This window comes from Lepidochelys kempii, chromosome 14 (genome assembly GCF_965140265.1).
Source record: "Lepidochelys kempii isolate rLepKem1 chromosome 14, rLepKem1.hap2, whole genome shotgun sequence".
NCBI lineage: Eukaryota > Metazoa > Chordata > Testudines > Cheloniidae > Lepidochelys > Lepidochelys kempii.
This window is the reverse complement of record NC_133269.1, coordinates 34,422,406-34,436,123: the sequence shown is the minus strand read 5'-3', so window position 1 is coordinate 34,436,123 and position 13,718 is coordinate 34,422,406. Positions and strand designations below refer to the sequence as shown.

Below are 13,718 nucleotides of genomic sequence, written 5' to 3'. Positions count from 1 at the left end.
CTGTTCTACCCCAGACAAGAGAGGGAAAAATAACTCTTCAGCAGCTAATTGTCCCCCTTCAGTGATCTGTACTCTACTTCTTTCTACATTGTCTCCAGCTCTGCACTGGGCTGCAAATAACTACTTCCCTCTCATAGTCTCCACGCAGCCCCTCTTTATTTTCATACAGATTTTTTCAGGCTGAAGATTTCAACTACATTGTATTAATTCCTTGTACATTTCTGTAACTCCTTGTTACTTCATCAGTGGTGATTTATAAAAACAGGCTTGAGAGTAAAACAAGATGGTAATAAACCGACTTTTTTTATATAAAAGAAGACATGCCCTCAATTAATAATGAAAATTGTTTTAATTTGTTTTCTGTTTCTCTTCTATGTCAATGTATTCTGCTAAAAATATGAAGGGAACAGTAAGGAAATTAGTAGCTCAGAGCTTGTGTTAACATCATTTGAAGGAGTGTTATAGAAAAAAATAAGAGTTATTTTAACAGGGGAAAGTGATGTTGTATGTTAAAAGGCTGGCTTAGAAATTTCCAGTGATTATTTTCTGATTCCTAACACCCTGACTCTGCCTAGACAGGAAAGCAAGGGAAATGTGATCATCAGTCAATAGATGTTTCTGACATGAAAAGGGGACATGTGGCTATTTGTAGTTAGCTCAAAAAAAACTGTAAGGGGACTGTAGCCCCCTTACTAACATTCAGTGGGGGTGTTTTACTTGCTAGCACCCAGTACTAAAGGGGGAAGGGTCGATGGGAAATCAGGACCCTGAGACTGACAGTCCCCAGGAACAATGGGGAGAGACCAATGCTTCAGGTCAACCTGAATGACAGGGCGGGCAGGCTAATCAGGGAATCAGGAGGCCAGGGAAGTCCCGTCCTCCTCCGGGTGAGCTGGAATTGCATGGGTCAGACAGAGTGGGGCCAAGCTAAGGAGAAAGCAGTAGCCCAAGCTGAGCTGGGGAGCAGAGCTGTGCCAGATCCAGAGGGACCAGAAAAGAATCCCAGAGAGAGCAGACCCTGTCCTGGGAGCAGAGCTGCAGCACCAAAGCCAGAGGCACAGCCCAGGCAGAGCAGACTTGCCCTGGGAGCAGAACTGCAGCAACCAGAGCCAGAGCGGGCAGAAAAGCAGCCCAGGAAGCAGGTCAGTGCTGGGAGCAGAGTCACAGAAGCAGCCTGTAGAGCAGACCTGTCCTGGGAGGAGAGCTGTAGTAACCAGAGCCAGAGAAGCAGCCCAGGGAGCTGAATGCAGAGCACAGCCGTGCTGAGGCAGAGTGGAGCTGGGGCTGGGGCTGGGGCTGGAGCAGTCCGGAGCCGGGTGTGGTGAGCAGCTGGGGAGAGTGGGGGGGAACCTGGGCAGCAGGTCCAGCACAGTTTGATTGATATCTGAGCCAGGAGGCTCTGCAGGCCAGACTCAGAGAGGGGTTGGTAACCCTGACAGGGCGGGGGCAATGCTGGGAAGAAGGGCCCTGCCACCTAGAGCCTGAGAGTGTGTGGCCACCACCAGAGCAAGTGTCCAACCCACAGCATCCCTGCAGCACAGCCAGAGCCTGAGAAGGAGGCCTGGAACTTACAAGGAACAGACTGTGAACTGCCCTGACATTCCAGAGACACTGTTTGTGACGTTCCCTGCCACAGAGTGGGATGATGTGTTTCCTTTAACCTTTCCCATTTTTCCTTATTCTTTTTAAAATTAGTTGTTGATTTAAATGACTTGTATTTGCTTTAAATTGTATGTAATGATCAGTGGGTCAGGGAAGTGCCCAGTGCAGAGAGAGTACCCTCGAGTGGGGACACCCTAGCCCCTGTACTAGGTGACCACAGCAGGGTTGGGTGTCAAGCCCCCCAGGAATCCTGGGCCCAGCCTTGTTGGGGTTATGAGGACTCTGCCAGACAGAAGAGTGGAAGGGGAGTCCTCAAGGACAGGGAGGCCTCTGGATAGAGGAAGTGGGAGCGAGGACTCAGATCCTTTCGCTAGCCCACTTCACCGGGGTAGTGCAGAAGCCAGGAAAGTTCCAAGCAGGGGAAATGTGATCATCAGTCAATAGATGTTTCTGACATGAAAAGGAGATATGATGCTATTTGTAGTTAGCTCAAAAGAAACGAAAGAGGGAGAAACTGCTGGCTGGGAGCTAAATATGCAGGACCAAGTGTTGGGATTAATCATAGAATATCAGGGTTGGAAGGGACCTCAGCAGATCATCTAGTCCAACCCCCTGCTCAAAGCAGGACTAAGCCCCAATTTTTGCCCCAGATCCCTAAATGGATCCCTCAAGGATTGAGCTCACAACTCTGGGTTTAGCAGGCCAATGCTCAAACCACTGAGCTATCCTTCCCCCCAAAAAGATGTGTCAGAAGTGGGATTTGAACCCATGCCTCTATACAGAGGCCAGAATACCCAGGAGAGGGGAAGATAGAGCCTTGAGTCTGGCGTCTTAGACTACTCGGCCATCCTGACACTAGGATTCTTCTAAGCTCCCAAATGATGGTCTACTTTTTCCCTCAAAGTGCAGGCAAATCTCCGCCTTTAGGGTCTTGTATCTTGAAGGAAAACACAGAGAGAGTTGGTGCCTAGATCTAGAACAGAACAACCTTGGAGATACAAAACAAAGATTAAATATCCATATGTACTGACCTAGAAGGATAATGGACAGTAGAGATTCTCTGCTCACAAAAGGTCTGGTATAACCCACATTATTAGGAGGGTTTTTTTTAAAATATATATATATTGTATCCCTGGTTTTCAAAAGGACAGAACACTGCATGGCTGGCGTTCCTTTTTTTGGAACACAGGATTGAACTGATCTCTGTGTTTGGTGTCAGAACATACCATAGAGAAAAAGGAACCTTTGAATTATTTTGGCTTCCTCTGCAGAACTGGGACAAGGGCAGAAGGCATGTCCTACACCAATAACAATTTACTGTAAGTGCAGATACTGGTGGTCTTTAGTCCTTCTCCCATTCTGTCTCTGTGACTCCCCAACAAGTGGGTGGAGTTGGACTGATGGGCTCAGAACAGAACATTCATGGAGGATCCATGTGTTGAGTTCTCTAGGACGATTCTATCAGGGGATGAGGTTGGATTCCCCAGCCCCAGATGGCCTTTGGCTCTGTACTCTCAGATCCCAAAGACCATAGGGGATCTGAAAGAAGACAGGGTCTTCTGCAGAGAGGACATGTACCTGCATCCTGATTCTGATCCATCCCTCTGTCTCCATGAATGGATTGTTTCAAGGATGAGTTCCCTGGCACACAGTGCTCAGTGGAAGTTAACTCTCCATTTTTTTCCCCCAGCAGAACTTCAAGGTGGACAATGCCTATCCTCCTGGTCTCCATTGTATCCCTACCCCACTTCTCCTCAGGTGTGTATTCCCAGCTCCAGGGTGGGGACTGACTCCCTGGCATGCAGGAAGGCTGGGATCTGCAGAAAGAGGACCATTCAAATGGTTAGTTCTTTCCGGGCGATCTAGGAATCAACTCACATACAGTATGTCTTCACTGCAGAGTTAGTCCAGGTGGTTGGTGCTTGGGTTTTAGCCTAGTCACATGGCAAATCTGTACCCAAATGACTGTGTCCACACTCAACTGTGTGTCTGGGAGAATGGCCCATGGTTCTTTGGCTGTAGTAAGCTGAGTCACTCAGTGATTCTTTCCCCATGAATTTCCAGTGGGCAGGATTGAATTGTGCGGGTCCTTTTGGGAACATGTGGGGAGGGGGAATGTGAGAAGGAGTTATAGGACTATGACCACTCAAGTGGTTTAGCCCAGCGGTTTTCAACCAGGGGGCCGTGAGCAGGTTTCAGGGGGGCCGCAAAGCAGGGCCAGTGTTAGACTTGCTGGGGCCCAGGACAGAAAGCTGAAGCCTCGCAGTGTGGGGCTGAAACCCAGGGCTTCCAGCCCTGCCACCTGGGGCTAAAGCCAAAGCCTAAGCAACTTAGCTTTATGGGGACCCCTGTGGCATGGGGCCCTGGGCAATTGCCCTGCTTGCTACCCCCTAATGCCAGCCCCATCCCTGGTCTTCATCCCCAGTCCTCCCCCTCCCACCCAGCGCCTCCTGCACACCACTGAATAACTGTTCCATGGTATGCAGGAGGTGCTGGGGGGGAAAGGGGGGGTGGCTTGGCTGCCGGTGGGTGCTAAGCACCCACTCATTTTTTTTCTGTGGGTGCTCAAGCCCTGGAGCACCCACGGAGTCAGCGCCTATGAACTGGAGTTCTACTAACCCTGGCCTTACACGGCAGTGTAGACATACATAGAGTTAACTTATCTGTGTTTGGGAAGCACAGTGCTGGAAAGGAGGGTGAGGCTCATGATTACTCAGGTGCAAGGTGTGTGGGGGAAAGCATTGTTCCAGGGAAACAATATCCCCACCCCCACCCCAGGGACTGAATAACCTGTGACCATTGGTTCAAACAGAATTATTTTGTATGTAGAGCTGTGGTGGATCTTGTGAGAAGGCAGGCGGAGACCTTGAGACGGCAGACGCTCGGACTTAAGTTTGCCAGCAGGCTGCTTGGCTGGATATCGCATGGTAAGAGATTCCCCCAATAAGATTTGAATTGCATTTGACTTTTCTACATAAAGTGTTCATCATCTTTCTTTCTTCTTCCTATGCTGGGCTCCAGCTAACACCTGTAGCTTTCGTTAGGCCTGTTTAAAGAATATAAACTGCACAAGATTCACCCTCTAAAATCAGTGAAAGCAGAACACGGGTCCAACTGTTCTGAGTTGCTTTTATACCAAAGGTCAAGACACACCTTTATTACAGAAGGTGATGTTTCATAGGCAGCTACTTAAGTACAGGATCAGCTAGGGTGTTCTACATGAGCCTGCTTAGCTCAGTTGGTAAAGCATAGGACTTCTAATATAAAGTTTGTAGCACTTAGCCCTGTGTTGGGTGGAAGGTATTTAATCATTTCCAGCTCAATACAAATTTTCAAATGGGCTGCACCCCCAACATTTTGCACATTCATGCACTTGCCTGTCTTTGGTCTTATAAATGTGTCCTGGTGACAGGTCATTTGCTGGCAGGTCCTGTCGTCCCCTCCAATAGTAGAAGCTTAGACTAGTAATTTCTAGGGTAGTCAAAATCCCTTCTTTGGTAGTAGATCCAGAGAAAGAGGAAACCTGTGGTTCTAGCAAGTCCTTTGTCTTGCATGAAGTCCAGTAACTCATAAGAGAACATTGTTTTCTACTTGTAGCATGGAGTTCAGCAGCTACATTATTGGCACTGAAGGTGGCTTTTGTGTTTGCTTCAGGGCTTGGAGCTCAGCCAAAGGGAACAGGGGGTGTTTATCATAAGAGATGACTGAATAGAAAAGTAAAGATGATTCAAGCCAGGGCACTTATGGGCCCTGGGAAGATGGATTACAAAACAGGGAGGGCCAGATCCTTAGTTGACCTAAACAAATTTAGGATCATTGACTTCAAAGGAGCTATGCTGATTTACAGCACTGAGGACCTGAGCCAGAAGAGCGCACCCATCTGTGTATTTTCTGCCCTATGTGCTCATGACTATATTCATTTCTTTCTTTCTTTCTCTCAAATGAAACATACCAGCAAACTTCCCAGTATTAGTTTAAAAGGAAAATATGAAAAACAGATTTACTCCCAATCTAACTCTAGATCTTCTCTCTATCAGGCTAAAAAAATTCTAGTCCCTGAAATATCTCATCATATTACTCTGACCAGTTTTGCTGACCTACTCTGGACCTTTTCCAAGCCAAGAATAAATCCCTCCAGTGAAGGAATCTGTAGGTGAAACTCTATATCTTGTGCTATGCTGAAGGTCAGACTAGAATGATCACAATCATCCCTTCTCACCTTAAAATCTGAATCTCAGCTACATCTTTCTTAAAGGGAGCTGATCAGAATGAGACATGTGGGCCCAGATTATATTTGTCAGCAGCATTTTATTATGGTTTGTTGGCTGATTTGCGATTGGGATAGAGCTCCAAAAGAAAAATAGCCATTGTTGCAAAAATTGTCCACGGATTGTTAATTACATTCATGTGGTCACAGCCTCAGTTTCAAGCCTATTCAAAAAGATGGTTAATGAAAGAAAATATAAAGGCAGACAGGTCCGGCTATTGTGTGTGTTCCTTGGAGGCTTCCTTCACAACCTTTTTTGGAAATGTGATGACCACTCAGTTTTTTTCTTGGGGGAAGTCAGAAGGTCCCTGGAGCAGGCAATTTGTACTCTTTACTGTAAAGCAATTTTAAAACTCACTTTTCCCACCCTACAATAGGGCAGGCACCGCATAAGCCGACAGGATCAGAGAAAGCAAGACTGAAACTCTGCTCCAACACAGCCAGTTCTGGAGATATCCCTGGTGGTGTTCTGCTGAAGCACACTCAGGCTGTCTGGTTCATCTTGCCTCTTTCTCTGCTGACATGAAGGTTTTTTTCGTGGGACTTGCCACTCTCTTGTGTTTTGCAGGAGGTAAGTCCAGGACAAAAGTTGAATTAAATTGAATTTTTAAAAGAACAACATCCAGATGCTAGAACAGAATTCAGATATGAATTTCCAATGGGTTGGTTATTAGACACTGCAGTACAAGGGTTTGTTTAGCTTATAAAGAAAGGCTAGTCCATTGGCTTGGGTTCAGTTCCATGTTCTCTCCATGCCTTAGCCCCAGTTCTTCAACAGTATTTAGGTGTCTTATTCCCATTGTTTTCATTTTCTTTCTTTGATTGATTCCAATACCTTTTGAGCAGGGCATAAATTCTCATACAGTATTTCCCAGAGCCCCCATTCTCCCCCCTCCCCTCCCCACAGATTTGGGGCTCCGGGTTTCAGTCGTGGAGCAGGGTCAGGGGTGACAGATTCTTCCTAAAAGTGTGTGTGATTGGGGTCCACAATGCCTTGCCCACTCCAGGGCCCCCCACCCTTACCCCTGAGCCCTGCCGGGGACCCCAGGCCCCTCCACCTGCCTTCTTAGTGGCATATCTTCGAATAGAGTTAGGCTGTCTCTTTCTGTCACCCACCCCTCTATTCCCTTTTCTATTATTATTATTATTATTCAACTCCCGGCCAATGTCTCCACCCCCCGGACTCCCTGCCCAGGGCAGATGGAGAGTCTGCAGCTGCTCATGTGGCTCTTATCCCAACCCAGCTTTGGCTTCTGGCCTGGCCTAGGGGCTGGGCTTCAGGGAGAAGAGGAGGGGCAGGGGGCCAGGGCGAAAAGTGGACAAGCCATGGCCCCTTGGCCCACCCCATTCTGGCACCCCTGAGCAGGTATCTTGGGGCTTTAGCCTCGTGAGTGTGCCAAGGTTTGGGGCTTCTGTGGCACTCCAGGACTCGGGGCTTTAGTCCCTGGGGGCATGCCAGGGCTCAGGGCTTCAGCTCCACAGGAAGCGCCAGGGCTCAGGCCTTGAAAATATTTACCAAAGCTCTACTCCGGAGAGCTCTGGCAGAATCTAATCCCTGCCTTGGAGGCTCCGGGTCGTAGGGCTGGTCTACACTGAACAGTCCACAGCCCTGAGAGATGTAGTTAAGCCAACTGAACCCCTGGTTTAGACGGTGGAAGACCCAGCTATAGAGCTTGTCTACACTTAAAATGCTACACTGGTGCCACGGCAGCTGTGCCACGGTAGTGCTTCAGTGCAGACACTACCTACGCCAACGAGAGGGGTTCTCCCAAAGGTAATCCACCTCCCTGAGAGGCGGAAGCTAGGTCGCCCTGAGAATTCTTCTGTTGACCCAGCGCTGTCTACATTGTCTTAACAACGCTCCTCTGAAGTGTGGATATCTCACACCCCTGTTCAAAGATATTGGAATCACTCAAAGAAACCAATTGAAAACAATTGGAATAAAACACCTAAAGATTAATCTTTCAATAAAGATTATGCCCTGGGATGAAACCTCCAGGAATACATCCAACCAAAACTGGCAACCCTAGTTAGTGTAGACCAGGCCCTTGTCTCTCTAGGCTTATTTCCCATTGGTAAAACAGCACTTCCCTGCCTTGTATGGGTGTTGTGAGGATAAATGAATTAAAGACTTGAGGTACTAAGACAGTATGGTAACAGGGCCCGTATAAATTCCTAAGATATCTAGAGAGAGAGCTGTAAGATATATGACCGGGACCAACAAACTGATGACACCCTTAATGCGTCCCCCTAGTGGACGAAGTGTGAAATGCTGTCTACACCCACACCAACTATTGTTTTTCTTTGGAGCAGTACTAGGGCTTGTGCTGTGGGTCTGCTCCTACACCCACTGACTTCAATAGCCAATGCTCCATTATGCCACCCCACTCACTGTCAGATGAAGCCCTGAGTTGTTTCTTCTGTTTATCTGACGTAGCGGAGGCTCTGCGCTGCAATGTCTGCAAACGCAAGTTTCTACTCTTTGGATGCGTTCAGGGATCAGGTGAAACGACGTGTGGATGGAGGGAGAGATGTGTGAACATTAAAGCTTCTCTTGGTATGTACGGATTTCAAGGACCACTGACATCGAACTGTGTACTTATAGTGGGGTTATCCCAGTAGCAAAAGTTGTGCAGCCACAGACTTGATGGACAGGGCAGCAACAGTCAGACTGGGATATGGGGAGGGGGAAAGTTGAAAGAAAGCAGTAATTGCTTTCTTCGCAAGCATTGCCCACAACGCCAAATTCAATCCACAATCTCAGACTCAACGGAAATACTCATGGCACACTGATGTCATGGTTCATGACTCGGCCTTCTAGGTGTGATAATAACAACAACATCAATTGTGCATGAAGTAGAGCCCATTGGTGTATTTTTTGCAGGCCTGAGGTCTTGCTGTGTCACTTAGAAGTCACTTGTGTTTCCGTGCTTTCTGCTACACACAGTTGTCTGGGACTGTGTGTAGCAGAGCTGGTCAAAATATTTATTTTTAATTGCAGAAGGTGTTGCTGGTGCAGGAGTATTCTAGATCAGTGGCTCTGAACCTTTCCAGAGTACTGTACCCCTTTCAGGAGGTTGATTTGTCTTGCATACCCCCAAGTTCCACTTCACTTAAAAACTACTTGCTTGCAAAATCAGACATAAAAATACAAACGTGTCACAGCCACTATTACTGAAAAATTGCTGACTTTCTCATTTTTACCATATAATTATTAAATAAATGAATATAAATATTATACTTACATTTCAGTGTATGATATATACAGTAATATAAATAAGTCATTGTCTGTATGAAATTTTAGTCTGTACTAACTTCACTAGTGCTTTTTATGTAGCCTGTTGCAAAACTAGGCAAATATCTAGATGAGTTGATGTACCCTCTGGGAGACCTCTGTTTACCCCTGGGGTACGCGTATCCCTCATTGAGATCCACTATTCGAGAGAGAGTTTGATGGACAGATGGTGGTTGTCGAAGTTGTGGAAGCTTGAAAGCTTGTGTCAGGGCCGTCCCTAGCCATTTTGGTGCCCTAAGCACCCCCCGCTGCAGGGGTGTGTGTGGCCCCAGGCCTCCGCAGGGGAGCAGGAGCAGGCTGGGGGGCAGGGGGGAAACCGCCCCCCAGCAAGAGCCGGCAGAGCAGAGCAGGTTGAGGCTGGGTCGTTCCACTTCCTGCTGCCCAGTGAGTGCAGGGCAGGCCCGACCCCATACTCACGGGGCGGTGGGAAGTGGAGTGACCCAGCCCCAGCTCACTCTGCTCTGCTCCCCTGGGTCCCAGCTTTGGGGCTTGGGGGGCAGGGGGAATTGGCCCCCAGCATTTACCGGCGAGAAGGCTGGGAGCCGGTGGCACAGAGCGGCCTGGGGCTGGGTCGCTCCACGTATCGCTGCCAGGTGAGTGCAGGCCCGACCCCTACTGCAGTCCTCATGGGAAGGGGTGGAGTCGGGGGGGGGGGCATGTTGGGGTGGAGCAGGGGCGGGAAGAGGCGGGGTGGGGGCAGAGCAGGGGCGGGGGTTTTGGGGAAGGGGTGGAGCAGGGGCTGGAGCCCAATGCAGCTGCGTACTTTGCGTATGGGTAAGGATGGCCCTGGCTTGTGTCTTTCACCAACAGAAGTTGGTCCAATAAAAGATATTACCTCATCCACCTTCTTGCTTTAATATCCTGGGACCAACACAGGCGTAACAACATCGCAAATAACAATTTTTAATCTGTCACTTTTCACTGAAGAATTTTCAAATGCTATTTATTTTTTTAAAAGATTAGTTTCCTTTTCTCTTTTTCTCTCTCTAAATCCAGAGTTGTTCTGTTTCTGTTTTTTAAGGATTCAGAGATCATATATATTCACAATCCCAAAGTCGGTAAAACTACTCACAGCAAAATGGAACTACTCATACCATATATATAGGTATCTCATCCGGTGAGTAAAATTGACAATACAGAAATATGTACGATGAAAACAACCACCAAAATGTGGAAAAATTACTGAACAACCAACAGGCTTCCCCCCCACAAACACCCATTTCTTTTCTTCTCTTTAGCTCTATCAGAAATCTTCAGAAAGTGAGAAAGGTAAATAAACATGTCCATGAAAAAATTCATTTTTTTTAAATGGATCTAACATTTCAATGACATTTTGTTCTCTTGGAGAATTGAGACTCAGCTCTGCTGTGTGGCGTAAAGTGAGAACAACATTTTGCTCCCTAAATCCCTTGGAGATTCTTGAATAGGAGATGCTACAGAAGCACCCAGTGGTATTTGCCAGTGAGGGGTGTGCACAAGGAGGGGCAAAGGGGTGCACCCCCCCAAATCTCCATGTGTTCCTGCAGCTCATGGAGGGAGGAAGCAGCAGGGCGGCTGGCTGCCAGCTGAGATCCTCCTCCTCCTATAGCTGCTGCTTCTCCTTCCCTGCTGTTGGAGTCCTACATGTTGCCGCTGCCTCCAGCCAGCTCCGGACTCACCTCAGCGGGGATCTGGAAAGCAGGGATGGGAGCCCAGCAGCAGGGAAGGAGAAGCAGCAGCTGTAGGGGGAGGTGGAGCTCAGCTGGCAGCCAGCCGCCCTGCTGCTTCCTCCCTCCCTGGGCTGCAGGAAGTGCCACTGCCAGAGGGACCCGTTGCCTCCTGGCTGCTGGGCGTCCCCTCCAGAGGTGGGGGGAGAAAAGGGGGAGAGGGTCGTGCAAACCTTTCATTTGTGTGTGTGTTTAATGCGCCCCTCCAAAAGTATTCACATTTAAATTCCCGGGCCCCACCCTGTTGCCACTCATTAAGTATAAGAGTCCCACCAACATCTTCTTTGGCATATGGTACCACCAGGCACTGTTTGCATCAGAAAAAGATGATGCATGGAGTCATGCAGTGAGGTAGCTTTGCCTGCGCTCATCAATGTCACCAAGGCCAGGAGGGATTGTTGTGATCATCTAGCCTGACCTGTCCCCAAATAATTCCTAGAGCAGTTCTTTTAGAAAATCATCCAAACTTGATTTAAAAATTGCCAGAGATGGAGAATTCCTCATGACCCTTGTTGTTCCAATGGGTAATTACTCTCACTATTAACATTTTTTGCCTTATTTCCAGACTGAATTTATCTAGCTTCAATTTCCAGCCATTGGATGGTGTTAGACCAGTGGTTCTCAACCAGGGGTACATGTACCTCCTGGGGCTATGCAGAGGTTTTCCAGGGGGTACATCAGCTCATCTAGATATTTGCCTAGTTTTACAACAAGCTACATAAAAAACCTAGCGAAGTCAGGACAATCTAAAATTTCATACAGACCATGACTTGTTTATACAGCTCTACGTACTATACACTAAAATGTAAGTACAATATTTACATCCCAACTACTTTATTTTATAATCATATGGTAAAAACGAGGAAGTCAGCAATTTTCCAGTAATAATGTGCTATATGACACTGTTGTATTTTTATGTCTGATTTTGTAAGCGAGTTGTTTTCAGGTAAGGTGAAACTTGGGGGTAGGCAAGACAAATCAGCCTCCTGAAAGGGGTTCAGTAGTCTGGAAATGTTGAGAGCCGCTGTGTTAGACTTTTCTCTGCTAGATGGAAGAGCCCATTATCAAATATTTGTTCCCCATGTAGGTACTTAGACTGTAATCTAATCCGCCTTCCTCTGAACTCCCTGTTCTGCAGTATCCTCAGTGATATGGGGTAATGAGTGCAGCACACAGCCTGCACCACGGGTATATAATAATGTCTCCCAGCTGATCATAGCAAGCTGTGCCTGAGTGGATGTATGTTTTTCTAACCATGCCCCTTTTCTGTCTCTCTCCTCAGGGAAATTACCTCTCTACTACCAGCTGAACTGCACCTCGGTGCAAAATTGCGGCAAGGTGAGGGCACCCGACAAATCTCACCTTACTTATGACTACACCTGCTGCAACACTGATTTCTGCAATTGAGCTGGAGGGGAGGAAGGTTGAGAGGGGTGGGGGTCAGTGTCACTGAATCAGTTCAGCTCTTACATTTGCTGTCTCTCTTCTTCTGCAGTGCAGGGAAGGGGAACAGATCATGAGCCTTTTTTTCTGTTTCTTTTAAATCCAGATTATAATTCTTTTAAGATTCAGAGATATTTCCATTCTTCCTGGAAAATACCTGCTTTCCTGTTGTCTTTAAAGCAGGGATCATGTCTCAGAGTGATGAAGCTTGGGGTAAAATGCTCCAAAGTGTCACTGTCAGATGCCTAATGTGGAGTATTGGAAACCGTGTTCAAAATGACACGCTGTCACTTTGTGTGAGGGGGTTGCCTGGCCCTGCAGCCAGGCTAGGGGGCTCTGAGGGAAACATGTGATCTGGGTGTGGTGAGATGCGCCTCTTTGGTTGTAGCCTGCTTTGTCTCTCTCTGTTTCAGCGTTCTTTTGTGTCTTATCATTCAGAATTCTAAGAAATCAATTTGTGTTACGTTGCAACCTTCCAGCAAGAGTATTTATGTTCTGATCCTTCTTCTCCGTGTGTATGCCATGAATATAACACCTAAGTCCCACTAACTTTCCATTTTACTCATAATCATTTTTCTTAGTTCCAAAGTCATAGGGCCTTTAGGAATCCATGATCCACTGAAGTCAATGGGACTGAACTCATGTAACTGACAGTAGAACCTGGCCATGTGTCTATATTTCTTCTCCAGCTGGTCTTATTTATCGAGGTCTAAACTTGGCGCTTCTGATGCTGTAATGGCTGCTTAGCACACTGATCAGAGTCATCTCGCTGTTGCCTTGTACTCCCCCCCATCTATTGGTTGTATCCACTTGTGGTGTCTCCTTCCTAAATTTAGATGGTAAGTGCTTCAGGGCAGGGCCTGTTATGTGCGTGTACAGCGTCTAGCACAATGGGACCTGGACCCCTGACTGGGGCCTCTGGGCACTAGTACAGTAAAAATAAACAATAATAACAACATGATCTCTGTATTATGACAGGAGGCAAACAGATTTTTGGAGCTGGAGAGCTTAAATCAACAAGAATATTCCGCTTAATTTACTGTCTATTTAGATTGTTTGCTCATGATTTAGGACTATCTGTTGCTTTGCTTCTGCGTAGTGTGCTGCAAAATAGGGTCTGGATCTCAGGTGCTACTGCAATATACATAATAATAATAATAATGATCATCTTTCAAGGAAGCCAGCCATGTGTATTTAAACTGCTAAATAAATCCTTCAAATGTGAAATCACTTCAGTGTTCTGTAATTCATTTTCACCCTATGTAAAACAGGGATAACATACCTACCATGCCAGGGGTTTGGAGGCTAAATCCATTAATGTTTATAGCCCACGTCAGGATTCCCCATTGGAGAAGTGCCAAACATGACAGGTGGTATTGTATGAAACTGGAAGGCAAAACAGTTT

The 13,718-nt window shown here is 47.1% G+C and overlaps 1 protein-coding gene and 1 long non-coding RNA gene across 4 annotated transcripts in view; one reads left to right on the top strand and one right to left on the bottom strand.

Moving 5' to 3' along the window:
• Positions 1-13,718, bottom strand: part of LOC140898298 (uncharacterized) — a 96,938-nt gene that overhangs the window by 43,393 nt on the left and 39,827 nt on the right. The window contains exon 3 of one of the 3 annotated variants that reach the window (XR_012154942.1): positions 10,939-13,699. The exons of the other annotated variants lie outside the window; for them this stretch is intronic. This is a non-coding gene — a long non-coding RNA (uncharacterized lncRNA). Of the gene's footprint in view, positions 1-10,938; positions 13,700-13,718 lie in introns of those variants that run through there. 3 annotated transcript variants of the gene reach the window in all.
• Positions 822-13,540, top strand: LY6G6C (lymphocyte antigen 6 family member G6C). The gene is made up of 6 exons (XM_073311934.1): positions 822-1,142; positions 3,296-3,444; positions 4,432-4,529; positions 6,247-6,440; positions 8,307-8,426; positions 12,153-13,540. The coding sequence occupies exons 4-6, from the start codon at positions 6,392-6,394 to the stop codon at positions 12,275-12,277; spliced, it is 294 nt and encodes a 97-aa protein (XP_073168035.1). The 5' UTR covers positions 822-1,142; positions 3,296-3,444; positions 4,432-4,529; positions 6,247-6,391; the 3' UTR covers positions 12,278-13,540.